We start from the raw sequence: 18739 nt of genomic DNA, 5'->3' as shown, positions 1-18739 counted from the left end.
ACTGTTAAGTTGTGGATGAACATATCAGACAACACAGCGATTCTTCAAACAGCTCTTGTTTATTCACAGGCCAGAACAGAACTGAACTGAAGGGTTCAGCCAACCTGCTTATACAGTGGTACCTCGGGTTACATATGCTTCAGGTTACAGACTCCGCTAACCCAGAAATAGTGCTTCAGGTTAAGAACTTTGCTTCAGGATGAGAACAGAAATTGTGCTCCGGTGGTGTGGCTGCAGCGGGAGGCCCCATTAGCTAAAGTGGTACCTCAGGTTAAGAACAGACCTCTGGAACGAATTAAGTACTTAACCCGAGGTACCACTGTATAGAGCGCCACTACAAAAGCAACAGTAACAACTTTCTGTAACTATCCAATCACTGAACGTCACTTTCAATTCCTTATTTGCATATGTGGACCTGAGTGAAAACTATCTACAGTATCCCCCTGCTGGCCCAGGGTGAGAACTTCAGTACATAACAAGTACCCCCTGGAAAAGGGGGGGGGGGATCACTGCATCCAAGTAAGTAAATAGCAGCTGCTGGTTCCCTACCCTTCTAATCAGGATTCGGACCACTGTGCATGGGGAAGGGAGAAACTATCCTGCCCTTGGGTGGGTATGCGAAAGCAGCTATTTGGTCTCTGTTTTCTCTATGAGAACAGAAATTGTGCTCCGGTTTTAAAAGGTTTTAAAATAAGGTTAGGTACAATTTACAAAGGCTGATGAAAGATAAAAGACACACTTGCTTTCAAACAACAGGGCAGCTGGGAATTAATAGTAGCAGGATGCACTCAATCTTCCTTGCTCCTGTTCCCTTAATCTTCCATAATTCCTCGTTCCTACTCTCCATCATTGCTTTTTGGACCTCCAGGAATTTACAAATGGCAACATCCTTTAGGAAATGGGAATGCGTGCTATTGCATTCAAGTAACCGATGTGTACCAAGCACGGATCACTTCCACCTCTTTCTTTCTTTGGCTGGGTTTCTACATTTACCATTCCTCTGACAGGCAGCATCTTAGCAGGCAAGGAGGATGTGAGCCATTGAAATGAATGTGTCTTGCTAACCCATAAATTGTATTGGGTCTGCTCTGTATTGGAAACGACCCATCGGAATGGATTGTTTCGAAGTCGTTTCACTCTGCACCAGGTAAAGCGATTTTTAGGTTGCTGCCACATTCCTCCCTGACTTGTGCCTTATTTTACCTGACCAAAGGTGGCAGCCCTTTGGTATCCATGGGTTTTGACGGGTGGCACTGTGGGTTAAACCACAGACGCTAGGGCTTGCTGATCAGAAGGTTAGTGGTTTGAATCCCCGCAACAGGGTGAGCTCCCGTTGCTGGCCCCTGCTCCTGCCAACCTAGCAGTTCAAAAGCACGTCAAAGTGCAAGTAGATAAATAGGTACCGCTCCGGTGGGAAGGTAAACGGCGTTTCTGTGCGCTGCTCTGGTTCACCAGAAGCGGCTTAGTCATGCTGGCCACATGACCTGGAAGCTGTACGCCAGCTCCCTCGGCCAATAAAGCGAGATGAGTGCTGCAACCCCAGTGTAGGCCACGACTGGACCTAATGGTCAGGGGTCCCTTTACCTTTAATTTAGCATTTTACTTTTTTCCCACGCTTAATTATGCAACGGTTTGCTCCAGCAACGATAGCAACACACACACACACACACACACACACACACATTTAAATGTTTATAGCTGTGGTATTTCCCAGGTGTCAAAAAAGGTTATTTATGTACACCGCTACTGTGGTCCATGGAATTTGTGAAGCTTGCAGACCTAACATATACAATAAGAGAACAAGAAGAACATACGTTTAAAGAAGATTGGAAAATATTTATTGAATATATGGGGGGGGGGGAATACTTGAAAGCGTTAAGATAAATTCAACAGTGTAAATAAGTTTTGATGGAAGGAATAATGGAATACTGAATGGTTTTGTTGTTGTTTAGTCATTTAGTTGTGTCTGACTCTTTGTGACCCCATGGACCAGAGCACGCCAGGCACTCCTGTCTTCCACTGCCTCCCGCAGTTTGGTCAAACTCATGCTGGTAGCTTCGAGAACACTGTCCAACCATCTCGTCCTCTGTCGTCCCCTTCTCCTTGTGCCCTCCATCTTTCCCAACATCAGGGTCTTTTCCAGGGAGTCTTCTCTTCTCATGAGGTGGCCAAAGTCTTGGAGCCTCAGCTTCAGGATCTGTCCTTCCAATGAGCACTCAGGGCTGATTTCCTTCAGAATGGATAGGTTTGATCTTCTTGCAGTCCATGGGACTCTCAAGAGTCTCCTCCAGCACCATAATTCAAAAGCATCAATTCTTCGGCCACCAGCCTTCTTTATGGTCCATAAAGTTTTGATGGAAGGAATAATGGAATACTGAATGGTTTTAGTTTATGTAAAATATGCAACTTTTTATGTTATGCAAAATGAACCATGGAAAGAGAAGGGAAGTCACTGACATTTTAAGGTTTTTTAAATGAATACCCTGAATTGTAAAACAGAAAACTGAATAAAATTATATATAAAAAATAAATAGATGTTTCTAACCAACTTCTCCGTAGCCCAGGCTGCATTTCCCCCCAACGCTATCAAAGAAACTCTCCCCACGTGACGTTTCTCCTCCAATTACTTCCCTTCCGCGGCAGCGTGGGCGGAAAAGGCTGCTGCCAGCACCAAAAATGGCTCCGGCGGCGTCACTTTCCCGGCGAGAAATATGTCGGGTGGGGCGTGCGCTGTCTTTGCAGTTCCTGCCTTGCCTTGCTACGGTGGCCGCCGAGGGTCACGCGGAGCGTTTTCCTTCCCCGCTTTGAGGGATGCTGCAAAAAGGAAAAGAAAGGTCCGCTTAGTTTCAGCTCCGCTTCCTTCTCTCCGCCCCGGGAAAGGCAGCAGCGCTTGGCTGTCATAATTCAAAAGGTATTCTGCCCCTGGAAGTGGAGGTTCCACTGGTAGAGCTCATTGCATGTTGCTGGGGGGGGCAGAGGGGGGGGGATACGTCCTTGCAATTTTGATGCCCTTCCAAGGTACCAGCTTTCGGCAACGAACTCGGACCTGGGCTGGTTCAGTCGGTAGAGTATGATCTTTCTTAATCTCAGGGTCGTGGGTTCGAGTTTTGCACGTTGGGCAAAAGATTCCTGCACGGCAGGGGGTTGGACTAGATGACCCTTGGGTCCCTTCTACAGTTCTATGATTCTAACGGTTTGAAGTTGCACCAAGAGCCCAGGCGCTTAGTGCAGCGGTGCCTAGCACATCCAGCCTGTTGAGATCATCCAGGGGCCTTCGGTGTGCTCTTTTTGACACCTGCTAAAATAAAAACACCCCACTCCCAGTCTCCCCAGATGCTTAGAAAGTTTTAATCTGCTTTTTTTGTATTTTTACTTTTGCATGTTTTGAAGTAAGGGTTGTAATTCCCTCTCCCCTTGATTTTACTGTGCTATCTTTTGTAAACCGCTTTGAGGGATTTCAAACAACAACAACAACAATCAAGCGGTGTATAAATCTTAGGAAATAAATAAGTGTTTGGTGCTAAGAAGTAATTTGTTTTGTTTGGGCTGAATCTTCTGCCTATCAGTTTCACTGGATGACTCCCAAATCCTCGTTTTAGCAGAGAACTTTTCTCGCTCTCTGCTTCCCTACACCTCTCTTCCTTCAAACATTTCGGTTTTCCCTCATAGGGTGATGTTTTCAATGCAAAATTTCCAGAATTGCATGAAAGTGTCTAAGTGTGCCTGCCGACTCTTTTGCGTTCCATGTTTCTCATCATGGGTAGGTGTCTTCTCAGTTTTGCACAAGGCAGCAAGTAGAGAGTAGAGCCTGGAATATAATAAATTTCCACCAAGGCTTCCTACTAGGCTGGAAAATGAAACTAGGCTTAATACTGCAAGTTTATTCCACACTTTATTCAGTTTTCTTAGGCTGTCCTCGTGTTTATTTACCAGGAAGTAAGTTCTCTTGAACTCAATGAGACTTCCTTCTGAGTTGGCATGATAGGATTGCACTGTTAGTTTGTCTCCCTCTACAGAAGGAGAACTGGTCATACAGTCCTTTGAATTCCATAAATTTTGTCTTCAGTTATTAATGTGTGACATTCTGTGTTAACTGTGAATTGACGGAGAAAGTGAATTTATTCGTTTATTTATTTTGAAAGTGGGGGATTTATACAAGCCAATGTATCACCATTCTTTGACGCACTTCCTTTTGATAGGATGGAGAAAAAGAAAATTGTAATGAAATCCAACACGGCTGCTTCCAACCTACTGAGAACCTTACATTCTCTCTATCAGTTTGGCCACTTCTGTGATGCAATAATATACACAGACCAGTTTGGCATCCAGGAGGAGTTTTTCGTTCACAAAGTCGTATTGGCTGCTTCCAGCAATTACTTTAGAAGCCTGTTCCTCACCGATGAGATGCTGAAAGCCAGAGATTGTCGGGTGACTCTCCAGGGTGTTCACACTGAAGAATTTGTCTGCTTCCTAAAGTTTGCCTACACAACAGAAGTAGAAATTGAAGCGGACAAACTGCACCGAATAAAGGAGGTAGCCGAAAGACTTGAATGCCAAGATCTGCTTGATTTTTTTGAAGAAATGAAGGCTGCAGGAGAAGATTTGGATCTGGGTGTTCATTCAGAAAGACAGGAAGGCAGTAGGTCTGTCTGCAGTAAAACAAAACAAGTAGAAAACAAGGAACAGAGTGCTTCGTCCCGAATTTTGGCAGCGCCCATGAAGAGACAGCTTTGGGACCGAAAGAAGCACACAAAACTACCTGCCGTCTATGATGGTAGTGAAGGTAAACCTGGCCGTTCTGGCAAATATGGTGTTGTGTTTGAGGGGCCCAAAGACAGCACAGCAGCGTCAACTGGATGTAATGAAATAGACATGCACGGCGCTCATACTATGAAAAATGTCAGCCCGCCGGAAAATAAGGCCAGCCACCTGTCACTAAATCAGGTGGACTCCAAGGAAGCCTGCATTGATACAAGCAAGATACTACCCGGCCAGGAGGAGGGTGAAAACATTTTGAATCTTAGCGAAACCAAACTCAGGAAATCGCAGCGCAATATATCGAAAGTCTTGCCCCAAATATACACGTGTGACAAGTGTTGTCATTCCTTCCATTTTGCCAAGCAGTACCGGTCGCACATGGAACAAGAACATGACGCAGATCTGGTGGTTCAATATAGCTGCGATATGTGTGGCCAACTCTTTCCCAGTTGCCAGGAGCTAAGGCAACATAGGCTCACCGTTCACGACGACGAAAAGCAGTTCCCCTGCTTGTTGTGCGACAAAAGGTTTAAGTGCCAGAAAGACATCAGCCATCATATGCGGAGAGTGCATGAGAAGAAGAAGAATCCTCAGAGGTGTCCGTACTGTGACAAGGTGATCAGCTCCAAATGTGGCTTGACAGTTCACATTCGAACACATACGGGAGAGAAGCCTTATAAGTGCGGAGGCTGCGCGGCAAGTTTTGCTCAGAGATCTGCCTTCACTACTCATGTAAGGTAAAGTCTTTGTGCATTTCAGAATATTGGGAGATAGTTTTCTGTCTTCATCTCTTTGCTGTTAGAAATTTTATCCAGAAGCAAATGGAAGTCTGCCAGCTTTAGAGGATTTGCTATAGGATTTGCTTTAGAGCCAGCGTGGTGTAGTGGTTAAGAGCGGTAGACTCGTAATCTGGTGAACTGGGTTCGCTTCCCTGCTCCTCCACATGCAGCTGCTGGGTGACCTTGGACTAGTCACACTTCTCTGACGTCTCTCAGCCCCACTCACCTCACAGAGTGTTTGTAGTGAGGGAGGAAGGGAAAGGAGATTGTTAGCCACGTTGAGACTCCTTAAGGGGAGTGAAAGGCAGGGTATCAAGTCCAAACTCTTCTTCTTTTTCTTAAAAGAAAAGGTAAAGGACCCCTGACAGTTAAGTCCAGTCGCGAATGACTCTGGGGTTACAGCGCTCATCTCGCTTTACTGGCCGAGGGAGCCGACGTTTGTCTGCAGACAGTTTTTCAGGGTCTGGTGACCAGAATGATTAAGCCGCTTCTGGTGAAACCAGAGCAGTGCATGGAAACACCATTTACCTTCCTGCCGGAGTGGTACCTATTTATCTACTTGCACTTTGACGTGCTTTTGAACTGCTAGGTTGGCAGTCGCGGGGATTCGAACCGCCGACCTTCCGATCGGCAAGCCCAAGGCTCAGTGGTTTACACCACAGCGCCACCCGCATTCTTCTTGTTATTGCAGTGCTATTATACAAATGTATTCAAAGTTACATTTAGACAGTTCTATCAGTGTAAAAGTATTTGCTGCATGGCTTCCACAGCTAGTCTGTGAAGCCTACGGGCAGCACAATAAACTTTTCTTTCTTCCTTTTATAGCCAGGACAACATGTGGCTCAGCAAACCAAACAGCCACAGTCAGACAAACAAAGGTGCTGTGCTACTCAGTCTGTAAGCCAGTTCATACAAACTGCCTTGGAGTCTTTATGCCCTGTGCGTTGCTAGGGGTGATTATTATTGTCAGACTTTATACTTGGCTGCTGCTGCTCAGGACAAGATTATGAAATGCTGCTTTACATCACAGTCCAATGCATTTTTTACTCAGAAGCAAACCCCACTACGATCTTACTCCCAGGAATGTGTTCTAGAATTGCAGGCTCTGTCTTTAACTTTGCCTTCATGATGTGTATTTGTCAATTTCCATTTTATTTTACTAAGCATTTCTATCCCACCTTTCTAGAAAAAGAAACATATTCAATGCAGCAGACAGGTCCAACCAATACATAAAAACTTACCACTTTTTAAAACGAAAACAAAGTTAAGATGGTAGCAAACAGTAATTAAATATCATACCTGGAAATGCCTGCTGGGAAAAAACAATCTTAGAATAGCACCTAGTGATGGGGGCATCAATGTCCTATGCAGTTTGACTTAGAAGCACGTCCTACTTAGGTCACTGGGGCTTACCCCATAGAAAGGATGTTAGGATTGTGGCCTTAGATGCTTTTCAATTGAATTTGCCCTTGTATGAATATATGGATTATTTGTGTATCTAGTATAGCCTGTGGAAAATTGTGTCTAATTTACAGGTGGCATTACTTTTTTCCCCCAACAGAAAAATACATGAATCAGGACAAGACAGGAAACTCAGTCCAGATTACTGGATGATAGCCCCGCCAACAAAAAAAGCAGATGTTATAGATAGCAAAGTTGACAAGAATAGCAAAACATACCCAAAGGTACCAAACAGCGACTTGCAAAGAGAACCTGTGGATGAAAAAACTCGGGAGCTTGAGGGAGAATCCAAGAATCCTCCTCTGTTGGAAGCAGAGTCTGAGAGGAAAGCGGAAAGTCAAGAGCAATGTGGTGATGCTGATATTCAAAGAGAAAAACCAGATGGACGCAGGACTTTGGTTGCAGAGGACTGTGTAAAAGGAGAAAGGGACAGTGAAACAGAAGGCAGGGGCAGGGAAGAGAATGAGGCAGTCTCTTCCGAAGACATCGATGAGAATTCAAATGATCAAGACGCTGAAGAAAGCAAATCGGACGCCGGTTGCAAAGCGAGGGGCGTTGTGAACAAAAACAAGGGCGCCAAAAAATCGGCCTACGTTATAACATGTACCAAATGTGCAGAGAAGTTCGTCTCGAGGAAGAAATACACTGACCACTGCAAAAACGTCCACCATTCTGTGCCTGGTAAAATTTATCAGTGTGACGTCTGTAGCAAGTCCTTCGCGAGTTACAACAGCTGGAAGGAGCACAGGGCGAGCGTCCACACGGACGACAGGCAGTTTTCCTGCACCCTCTGCAACGCCACTTTTAAAAGGAAAAGGGATGTGAGGACCCACTATATGCGGAAGCACGAAGGAAGAGTGAAGCGTCCCCTTTGCTCTGTCTGCGGGAAGATCTTGAGCTCAAGAACGGCGCTAGTGTTTCACATGAGGACCCACACAGGCGAGAAGCCATACCAGTGCAGCATTTGTTGCTCAAGATTTGCGCAGCCATCGCAGCTCAAGATTCACACCAGGTAAGCCTGTTCTCTCTCCCTCTCTCTCTCTCTCTCTCTCTCTCTCTCTCTCTGTCTTTTCTATCTTCTATCTTTAATTTTGCAAATTCTGCATGCACCAGAATTGGGTACTTACTTCTAACTCATCATATTGGCCATGCGTACAGTGGTACCTCAGGTTACATACGCTTCAGGTTACATACGCTTCAGGTTACAGACTCCGCTAACCCAGAAAAAGTGCTTCAGGTTAAGAACTTCGCTTCAGGATGAGAACAGAAATCGTGCTCCGGCGGCGCAGCAGCAGCGGGAGGCCCCATTAGCTACAGCGGTGCTTCAGGTTAAGAACAGTTTCAGGTTAAGTATGGACCTCCGGAACGAGTTAAGAACTTAACCCGAGGTACCACTGTATTAACAAACAGTAAATGCTCCAATGAGTGTAGGTGGGGGGGTGGAAGAGTGTGTAGCTGGCAACCTTCAGTAGTAGTTGGGTGGTAATACAACTAGAACTAAATAGTTCTAGCATTTTTTAAAAAGGTGACACACTGCTTAAACACACTAATATAGAAAACAGCTCTTGGAGCCGCTCTAAACGGGAGCAGAGGTGGGGACTGACTTTCTGTGCTTCAAAATTTCTGGTAATGTTCCATGATTTCTCTTGCTACCTCAGTGGGGGCAAGTTTAAAAACCTGTTTCCTTGAGCTGGGGCTCCCTTCTTTATTTGTTCTCAGGAGGTCTTAAATCAGGAGAACTTCCAGGTGTTGCTGGACTTACAACTTCTGATTGTAATTTTGTCTGGCGCATGCCATTTTGTTGTATTTTTACAAAAGTGTGGTTTATATTTATCTAAATAAATAAAGACTAAAATCCCTCAGCATTCCAGCAGAGGGCTAGTGGAAGTTGGCATCCAAGAATACTTGGAGACTCGAAAGTTCTCCCATTCCATCTCAGATTATCCTGTACTGCTTTTAAAAATCTTAATTTAATTAAGTCTGCTGTTATTGGTTGTGTTCTAGAGCAGACATAGGCAAACTCCAGCCCTCCGGATGTTTGGGACTACAATTCCCATCATCCCTGACCACTGGTCCTGTTAGCTAGGGGTGATGGGAATTGTAGTCCCAAACATCTGGAGGGCCGGAGTTTGCCTAAGCCTGCTCTAGAGGAATGAGAAATCTGACTTTTTATTTTCTTATTTGACAACTCTATCTTTGATACTTTATTTGCTGTAGCCATAGAATCGTATAGCCAGAAAGTGCCTGAAGATCATTTAGTCCAAGTCCCCAGGCTATGGCAGGAGTCATTTCCCGAGAAGTTCTCTGCCGCTTGCCTTGGGTGGTGGCAGGGAGGTGAGGGAGAGGGGTGGAATACTGGCAAACTATCTGTAATATTTACTAAGCAGGACATGTCACTCTTAACATGTTTTGTCAGCGTTTTCATATTTCTTTGACTGCAGGTCCCATACAGGTGAAAAGCCATACATCTGTGAGGATTGTGGAGCTTGCTTTGTAGATAAAGGCAAGCTTACTGGCCACAAGAGGACACATACAGGTATAATAATAATAATAATAATAATAATTACTTATACCCCGCCCATCTGGCTGAGTTTCCCCAGCCACTCTGGGCGGCTCCCAATCAAATGTTAAAAACAGTACAGCATTAAATATTAAAAACTTCCCTGTACAGGGCTGCCTTCAGATGTCCTTTAAAGATAGGATAGCTGCTTATTTCCTTCACATCTGAAGGGAGGGCGTTCCATAGGGTGGGCGCCACTACCGAGAAGGCCCTCTGTCTGGTTCCCAGTAACCTCACTTCTTGCAATGAGGGAACCGCCAGAAGGCCCTTGGCGCTGGATCTCAGTGTCCGGGCTGAACGATGGGGGTGGAGACGCTCCTTCAGGTGTACAGGTAAGCGTTTAAATCCAGCCCTTGGATGTGGCAGAGGTTAATGCCTATCGGTGCATATTGATTTATTCTGATTACAATCCTGCATTGGCGGGGGTTGGGATAGATGACCGTTGGGGTCCCTTCCAACTCTGCAATTCGATGACTTTTCATAAATTACAGATAAGGAGTTGAAAAGGATGATGGTGGGGGAGGTTAGCAGATTTCCTGTGAGGCATAACTCTTAAGCTCCCTCTCATTCACTTAAAGGTAAAGGGACCCCTGACCATTAGGTCCAGTCGTGACCGACTCTGGGGTTGCGGCGCTCATCTTGCTTTATTGGCCGAGGGAGCCGGCGTACAGCTTCCGGGTCATGTGGCCAGCATGACTAAGCCGCTTCTGGCGAACCAGAGCAGCGCACGGAAACGCCGTTTACCTTCCCGCCAGAGCGGTACCTATTTATCTACTTGCACGTTGATGTGCTTTTGAACTGCTAGGTTGGCAGGAGCAGGGACCGAGCAACGGGAGCTCACCCCGTCACTGGGATTCGAACCGCCGACCTTCTGATCGGCAAGTCCTAGGCTCTGTGGTTTAACCCACAGCGCCTCGCACTTACTCCAGCCTTTTCTCTTGGGGCGAACTACATGTTACACTGTGATCAGGAATGAGGCAGCACACACATTTCTTCACTCTCCAGCACTGCTACAAATGACCACCTGCCCAGGGCTTCTGTGGAATTGACAACACAGAAAAAGATGTGTAACTGTTGCAGCAGAGGCTTAAAGGATCATATACCCCAGGAGCAGAAAGAGAGGCAACTATCCGTTGGAAGGTAGAGAGTGTAGAAGAGATCTCCTGGACCAGGGAAGGGGAATATGAGGCCCATCAACAGGAGTAGATCGCAAATGTGTGTCTAAAATATCAGCACTGTGCGACGACAACCACATGGATGCTCCTAGCCTAGAGATGGAAACAAGACAAAGTCCCTACCAGAGAGGAGTGGCAAACTAAGCTGTTGGAGTACGCCGAAATGGCAAAACTGACCAGAAAGCTCGGGAACCAAAAAGACCAAATCTTTAATAAAGAATGGGGAAAATTTATAATTTACCTGGGAGAGCACTGTAAGAAGGTGAAAAAATTAGCAGGGTTGTAATAATAATAATAATAATAATAATAATAATAATAATAATAATAATAATAATAATTTATTTGTACCCCACCCATCTGGCTGGGTTTCCCCAGCACTTCCAACAAAGATTAAAAATACATCAAAATGTCACACATTAAAAGCTTCCCTGAACAGGGCTGCCTTCAGATGTATTCTAAATGTCAGGTAGTTGTAATGTAGCAAATATAGCAAATTTTATGGACAAAATGGAGAGACATAAAATATGGATTACTAAACAATATGCAGTTGAAAAGGTTGACAGTAGGACCCATGGAGGGGAAGTCCAGAGATTCAGAGAAATCTCTAAATATGGATATGTATTTTGTATTGTTATAATTCTATACTTCTAAATTCAAATAAAAATTCTCTCTCTTTCTCTCTCTCTCTCTCTCTCTCTCTCTCTCTCTCACACACACACACACACACACACACACTGGCCTTTCTAGTGTCCCACTGAATACGTGGCTGTTCAAAGGCTGTTGGACTCCCAACTGCTGTCCCGGGCCCAAAGGAGGAGTGGGGTAAAAAGTAAATAAACAAATGGCATCCCCAGGCGGCCTAGCCAATGCTCAGGGATGATGGGAATTGTAGTCCAACAACATCTGGAGAGGCTTCCCATCCCTGGACGTTCTTTGGACGTCTCCTGTGGGTGATCATCAGCGTAGGTAACGGTCAGTAACATAATTCTACCACCATTCATTTCCTTTGCAGGAGAGCGTCTGTTCAAGTGTGATGTCTGTGGAAAACATTTTTCTACCAACGAATACTTGAAATGCCATAAGCGCTGCCACATGGGAGCCAAGCCGTACAAGTGTGATGTGTGTGGGAAAACGTTTGGACTGAGGGCCTCATTAGCCCAACACAGTAACGTTCATGCAGGTAAAAAATCCCTTCCCAGTGGGGGTGGAGGAGATGGATCGTGTTGATGAAAGTCTCTGCCACATGCAGCGTTCATTCTGTGCAAGTACATCATAAGAATCCAGAATCTGTCCCAGACCACAGTTGGCAATGTGCCTCGCATATTTATTTAAATATGATGCAAGAATCGTCATGTGGAAATACTACCGTATTTTTCGCTCTATAAGACGCACCAGACCACAAGACGCAGCTAGTTTATGGAGGAGGAAAACAAGGGAAAAAATATTCTGAATCTCAGAAGCCAGAACAGCAAGAGGGATCGCTGCGCAGTGAAAGCAGCAATCCCTCTTGCTGTTCTGGCTTCTGGGATAGCTGCGCAGCCTGCATTCGCTCCATAAGACGCACACACATTTCCCCTTGCTTTTTAGGAGGGAAAAAGTGAGTCTTATAGAGCAAAAAATACATATTTAAATATGATACAAGAATTGTCATGTGGAAATACTTCGTTAGTTAAATACTTTCAGTACAATTTATGTTCTAAGCAGGAGATCGTTACATGTGTACATGAGCTAGGGTGCTCTGGGCTAAATTTCAAACTTTATTTCATTCCAGGCAAAGGGGGACAATGTATTTCCTTGAGAGTCATTGAAAATTAAATAGATCTGTGTGCTCTAGCTTCCCCGAATGCTCACCTTTCAGAACCTTGAATTCTTGTTGGGTATTTGTAAAACGTTGACAACCGCAAAAAACTTGGGTTTTCCGTTTTCCCTACTTGGCAATATCTTTCCTTGATGAAAGCCAAGTTGTGTAGAGTCCGTGGGCAAGCAGCTTCACCACTCCACAGATCTCCCATTGCTTAAGAGGGACATATTCACAGTCTTCTCTGATGAGAACCTGCAGTGTTCAGAAATAGCATGGGGGGGGGATGAGGCCTATTTCCAGCAGCAGAGGGTAGTTCTGTAAGTAGAACTGATCATGTGAAAACCACAAAGAGGAACACAGCTTTTCCCTGTGTTGTTCTCCTGCCATAGTAGTGCCCTCAAGGCATCAGTCGCATTCATGCCTTACATGAAAATCACTCTTATCCCAGTCATGGTTGTGAATCCTGGGAACTGTAGCGCTGAGAGTTGGAAATCCCTTACAGAGTTATGATTCTCAGCTTTGCATTTAACAGCTGCAGTGTCTGTTGGCTTCTGTCTCTCTCCTGTTTCAAACTTACCATATTTTCGCTCCATAAGATGCACCTGACCATAAGACGCACCTAGTTTTTAGAGGAGGAAAACAAGAAAAAAATATTCTGAATGAAACAGTGGATGTATGGTTTTTGTGGTTCATGCTGTGGCCACAGACATGTGATTTGACAGTGAATTTGGGGTGATCCAATGCAAAAATCCTGAGAATCCATGTTGATCTGTGCTTTGTAACCACGTTTTTGCGCCATTGCGGCCCCACAAAACAGTGGATGCGTGTGTGTTTTTGGTGCAGGCTGTAGCCATGGACATGCTATATGATCTGATGGTGAATTTGGGGCGACCCAATGCAAAAATCCTGAGGATCCATGGGCTTTTACCTTCCCCCTCCCAGGCAGCCTCCTTTATCTCTACGTCCTTATCTCTCTCCCTGATCGCTTGCCGATCAGCTGCTTCCTTTCAACACCCCCTTGCCTCTTGTTTGCCTTAGTGTCTTTTCCTTAGCTGGAGCAGTTTTCTGCTCCTCCTTTTCTTCTAATTTCTCTCCTTATTGCTTTAGCCTCCCTGTTTCCCCCCTTTGCAAGTTTGATGTCTTTACCTCCCCCCTCCCAGGCAGCCTCCTTTATCGCTAGCGTCCCTTATCTCGCTGCCAATTGCTTGCCGATCAGCGGCTTTGTTTCAACACCCACTTCCCTCTTTCAAAAAGAAAAAAAGAAAAAAGCATGATCTGCTTTTTGCCCCTGGGCAATTTGGCTCCAGGGACCACGCATTCGCTCCAGAAGACACACAGTGTGTCTTATGGAGCAAAAAATACGGTACTTTGTTTTCTGATACCAGTCTGTGTTTACCTTACAAGCCACTAAGTAGACCCAAAATGGGTCTAAAGATGAGAGAGAAATAGATTTTGTAAATACACCCTCAACATTGGTGAGGTCTGTTTTGTTTTCTCAGAGACTCCTCCTTATTTCTGTGAGCAGTGCGGAAAGACCTTTACTCAGCAAGGAGCCCTGAGGCGTCACCAGCGTATTCACACTGGAGAAAAACCCTACAAGTGCAGGGCCTGTGAAAGGACCTTCACAGATCTGTCTACCTTGAGGAGACATGTCCTGGTATGTTCTCCAGTTTGCCCCATTCATTTTAATAGGGCTGGCCAGGCAAACAAGCTTAATACTCTTTGAGTATAAAAAAAATTTGCAATGACCTTTAAAAAGCTTAGAACACCCATGTACAGTGGGGCCTCGCAAGACGAAAAGAATCCGTTCTGTGATTCTCTTCGTCTAGCGGTTTTTTCGTCTTGCGAAGCAAGCCCATTGACGGATTAGCGGATTAGCGCTTTTAGCGGCTTTTAGCGGCTTATCTGCTAATCGGATCAGCTGATAAGCGGCTTAGAAAAAGGGGGGAAGGAAAAAAAACCAGCAGGAACTCGCAAGACATTGTCGTCTTGCGAAGCAAGCCCATAGGAAATTCATTTTGCAAAGCACCTCCAAAACGGAAAACTCTTTCGTCTAGCAAGTTTTCCGTCTTGCGAGGCATTCATCTTGCGGGGCACCACTGTAGTTAATTGCTTTGGTGTCTGTCTAGGGGCGAATTTACTATCAGAGCCCTTAATCCCAGAGGGGCCTATAGTCCACATTGCTTTGTTTTTTAAAAATGGGTCTAGTTAGGCACAGTTTAAGTTGCATGACTCAAATTGATTATTTTTTTGTTTTGTTTTAGAAGGTCTTTATGATTGCTCTAATCAGGTCAGAACTTAAATAACAACAGTATTTTTTGTATTGTTTTCTTCCCCTGCTATAGGTACACGATCGGAATGCTCACTGGAGGACTTTCTTAATAGATCTTACCATCAAAAAGGATCACAACTGGTCCAAAATAGAGCCTTTTTCTAATATCCGTACGGGAGAGGACTCTAATCCAATTTGGTCCGACGGCCAAAGTAAACTTTATAAACCAGAGAGCACCAGTGTAAAAAAAGCGGAACACGTATCCTGTGGTAGTAATGCCAGAGATCCTGACCATTCCCTTACGTATTTATAACTCTGTACAGTGAAGGCAAAATGCAGGCGTAAAACATTTTGCATCTCTCTCATGTGCCCCTTATGGGGGAGCATCCTCCATCTGCCTACAAGTTCTACAGAGAAGACACACTAGGAGTTCAGCACCTTCAGAGCTGAGAGGCAGCCACTGGGCAGCACAGTTGTGGAATTGCTTGTGAATTTCTTAGTAGCTTAGATGCTGGCTTCGCTAGTAGCTATTTAGGAGTCAGGAGAGATGCTTTCAGAGCTCAAAATGAGTAGATATGGTGAGATATGCAGAACTAGCACAGCTGGCTTCAGCAGCACTACAGGAGCATCTTCATAAGTTTTAAAAAATTCAAGACCCTTTTTCAGGCTGCTTTTATAAGCCAGTGTGGTGTAGTGGTTAAGAGCGCCATCTCGTAATCTGGGGAACCGGGTTCGCGTCTCCGCTCCTCCACATGCAGCTGCTGGGTGACCTTGGGCCAGTCACACTTCTCTGAAGTCTCTCAGCCCCACTCACCTCACAGAGTGTTTGTTGTGGGGGAGGAAGGGAAAGGAGAATGTTAGCCGCTTTGAGACTCCTTAAAGGGAGTGAAAGGCGGGATATCAAATCTAAACTCTTCTTCTTCTTCTTCTTCTTCTTATAATGCTGCCAAGGAGGCTGTGGGTCGTGTTCGATTCCAATAAAGAGAGATCTTTGCAATGTACCTATGTGGGGACAGGCTCCGTGGTTCTGGTGCCGAGGGGAATAGCTCTGCACTACTAGAAGTGCTCTTTATTATTCTCATTTCAGTTTTTAAAGAAATGGCATGGGCAAAGATGGGAATGAGCTATGCTTAATGCGGGTGGTTAAAGCCGGGAGTTGCAGAGGATAAGACAAGGCCAATAAGGTCCCTTCCAAACTGGTAAAACAAAATGTTAAAATAACAAAAGCAGTTTAGTGCATGTAAGTATAGGGTGATGCGCGCTGAGGCAAAACACTTCACATTGCACTTATGGGGTGTGATCTGGTGTTGACTGACCAGAAATGAGATACTGGTGGATAAACTCAATGAAAAGCTTGACTCGGTGTGTAGCAGCAGGGAGGCAAATAGAATAGAAACAGCCAATATCATTCAGGTATTTTATACAAATCTTTGGGGCAGGCACACTTGGAATACTGTGTACAGTTCTGCATTGTGAAAAGAATATTGTGGAACCAGAGAACATGCAGAAAAGGGCAACCCAAATGATCATGAGGCTGGAGCAGCTCCTCTGTAAGGAAACTTTGCAATATTTGGGCCTTTTTTGTTCAGAAAACAGGTTAGGGGGCATATGAAAGAGGGGCATGTGGAGAATAATACTAGAGCCATTCCATGAAGATGCAGGACAGACTAAAAGTGGGTATTTCTTCACACAGCACATCGTTAAATTACGGATTTCTCTCAAGTTGTAGCAAAAGCCACCAAATTAGATGGTTTTAAAGGGGATTGGACCATTTTATGGAGGATAAGTCTGCAACCTAGACAGCATCTTAAAAAGCAGAGACATCACCTTGCCAACAAAGGTCCGTATAGTTAAAGCCATGGTTTTCCCAGTAGTGATGCATGGAAGTGAGAGCTGGACCATAAAGAAGGCTGATCGCCAAAGAATTGATGCTTTTGAATTATGGAGGAGACTCTTGAGAGTCTCATGGACTACAAGAAGATGAAACCTCTCCATTCTGAAGGAAATCAGCCCTGAGTGCTCACTGGAAGGACAGATCCTGAAGCTGAGGCTCCAATACTTTGGCCACCTCATGAGAAGAGAAGACTCCCTGGAAAAGACCCTGATGTTGGGAAAGATGGAGGGCACAAGGAGAAGGGGACGACAGAGGACGAGATGGTTGGACAGTGTTCTCGAAGCTACCAGCATGAGTTTGACCAAACTGCGGGAGGCAGTGGAAGACAGGAGTGCCTGGCGTGCTCTGGTCCATGGGGTCACGAAGAATTGGACACGACTAAACGACTAAACAACAACAAAGTCTGCAAGTGGCTACTAGTCATGATGGCTGTGTGCCATCTCCATGTCTTTGAATACCAGCTGCTGAGGAAACAAGATAAGAAAATAACTTATGTCCTGGTTGTGGGCTTCCCAGGGTTTGACACTGTGGCAAACAGGATGTTAGGTGGGTTCCTGGTCTTACCTAGCAGTGCTCTTTTCTTAATAGATGAAATTGCTTTCTACTTGTACTGTTACTCTTTGAACTTAACAGTGATTGGATCCAGTATGAAAAAGGGCAATTGCCCTCAAATGTGAGGCAGGGAAATAAAGTGAGGTTGTGGGGAAGTAACTGTATTGTAGGGGAGGTATTTGATGTGGAGCAGACGCACACCGTGTTTACAACACATTCCTTCCCTGCCAAGAATCCCAGAAACTGTAGTAGCAGAGCTACAATTCCCAGCACCCCTTATAAACTTATGGTTCCCTGGATATTGGAGGGTGGGGATATGCTTTAAATGTATGGTGTGTATACAAAACCAGAGAAAGGGCTGGATTCCGTCAGGTTCATTGAATGTTACCTTCAGCCTTCTCAGTTTCAGAGAAGGAAAAGAGGAGCTGCAGGAAAAGCCGCTCAGAACATTTCACATTGGTGTGTGGGAAATCCAGACTGCATGGACCGTTAGCACTTGCTAATATGCTGAACAGAAAAAGTTTAATTTTTAAAAAGACCACGTGTAAAGATTTGCTAGAGGGACACTCAGAAACGGCCTGAGACCAACAGACTCGAAAACTGTCCATCTCTTAAGTGTATTTGCTATTTTATAACTGTAGCTGAGGATAAAATTTCACACCTGTTTAGGGATGTTTTTAATGTTTGATGTTTTATCGTGTTTTTAATATTCTGTTGGAAGCCACCCAGAGTGGCTGGGGAAACCCAGCCAGATGGGCAGGGTATAAATTACTATTATTATTATCCTGTTATCATTTATGCTACCTGTTTATAGGCCTGCTGCTTTGTAAATGTCGTAGCTTTCCACAATAAATAGTCATTTCATACGGTTTGCTCTGAAATGTATATATGCCTTTTTGTACTGAAGATAATGGCCCTCCCTGCATGACCAAATGGTGCGACTTGAGCTGTGAAACTGGAGCTTATAGCTCAAAATCCAACTGGAGAGCATGTTGGCCCCCTGGTTTTAGCTGGATTATTTTTATTTTATCGGTTTTAGCTGATTTATTTTATTATTATATTAGATTTAGCTGGATTATTATTATAGTCATACCTTGGGTTGAATGTGCTTCAGGTTGAGTGCTTTTGGGTTGCGCTCCCCGGCAACCTGGAAGTAACAGAGTGCGTTACTTCTGGGTTTTGCCGCTTGCGCATGTGCAGACGCTCAAAATGACATCACGCACGTGCGCAGAAGCAGCAAAATGCGACCCACGCAATCACGTCTTACGTTTTATTCAGGATGCGAACGGGGCTCCGGAATGGATCCCGTTCGCATCCTGAGGTACCACTGTAGTTTACAGTGGTGCCTTGGGTAAGAACTTAATTCATTCCGGAGGTCCATTCTTAACCTGAAACTGTTCTTAACCTGAAGCACCACTTTAGCTAATGGGGCCTCTCACTGCCGCTGCACCACCATGCAATTTCTGTTCTCATCCTGAAGCAAAGTT

General features: G+C 44.9%; 1 protein-coding gene and 1 long non-coding RNA gene across 4 annotated transcripts in view; both read left to right on the top strand.

Moving 5' to 3' along the window:
* The window catches only part of LOC310702359, a 76171-nt gene that overhangs the window by 22290 nt on the left and 35142 nt on the right, over nt 1-18739 (top strand). The gene's annotated exons all lie outside the window — the stretch shown is intronic.
* LOC310702321 (uncharacterized protein) lies at nt 2745-18133 on the top strand. 3 transcript variants are annotated; one of them, XR_014523450.1, is made up of 9 exons: nt 2745-2911; nt 4200-5495; nt 7099-8010; nt 9440-9534; nt 11746-11913; nt 14034-14191; nt 14880-15491; nt 15758-16592; nt 17103-18133. XR_014523450.1 is itself a non-coding variant. In XM_083493752.1 (7 exons), exons 2-7 carry the CDS (start codon nt 4201-4203, stop codon nt 15117-15119), a joined length of 2868 nt encoding a protein of 955 aa, XP_083349878.1. In that variant the 5' UTR covers nt 2745-2911; nt 4200; the 3' UTR covers nt 15120-16741. The 3 variants fall into 3 exon arrangements, 1 of the variants encoding a protein (XP_083349878.1); XR_014523451.1 differs by having other exon boundaries at nt 14880-16592; XM_083493752.1 differs by lacking the exon at nt 17103-18133 and having other exon boundaries at nt 14880-16741.

Source organism: Podarcis liolepis, assembly GCF_965112155.1.
Source record: "Podarcis liolepis genome assembly, chromosome: 3".
In the NCBI taxonomy this organism is placed as follows: domain Eukaryota; kingdom Metazoa; phylum Chordata; class Lepidosauria; order Squamata; family Lacertidae; genus Podarcis; species Podarcis liolepis.
Note: the sequence above shows the minus strand (reverse complement) of the source record. Positions and strands in the feature narration are given on the sequence as shown.

What these genes read in the sequence shown, in the direction of transcription:
- LOC310702321 (XM_083493752.1), top strand. Translation starts at nt 4,201, where the DNA reads ATGGAGAAAAAGAAAATTGTAATGAAATCCAACACGGCTGCTTCCAAC. An exon ending in GCCTTCACTACTCATGTAAG is followed by an intron (nt 5,496 to 7,098) that starts GTAAAGTCTTTG and finishes TTCCCCCAACAG; the next exon opens with AAAAATACATGAATCAGGAC. An exon ending in CCACAAGAGGACACATACAG is followed by an intron (nt 9,535 to 11,745) that starts GTATAATAATAA and finishes TTTCCTTTGCAG; the next exon opens with GAGAGCGTCTGTTCAAGTGT.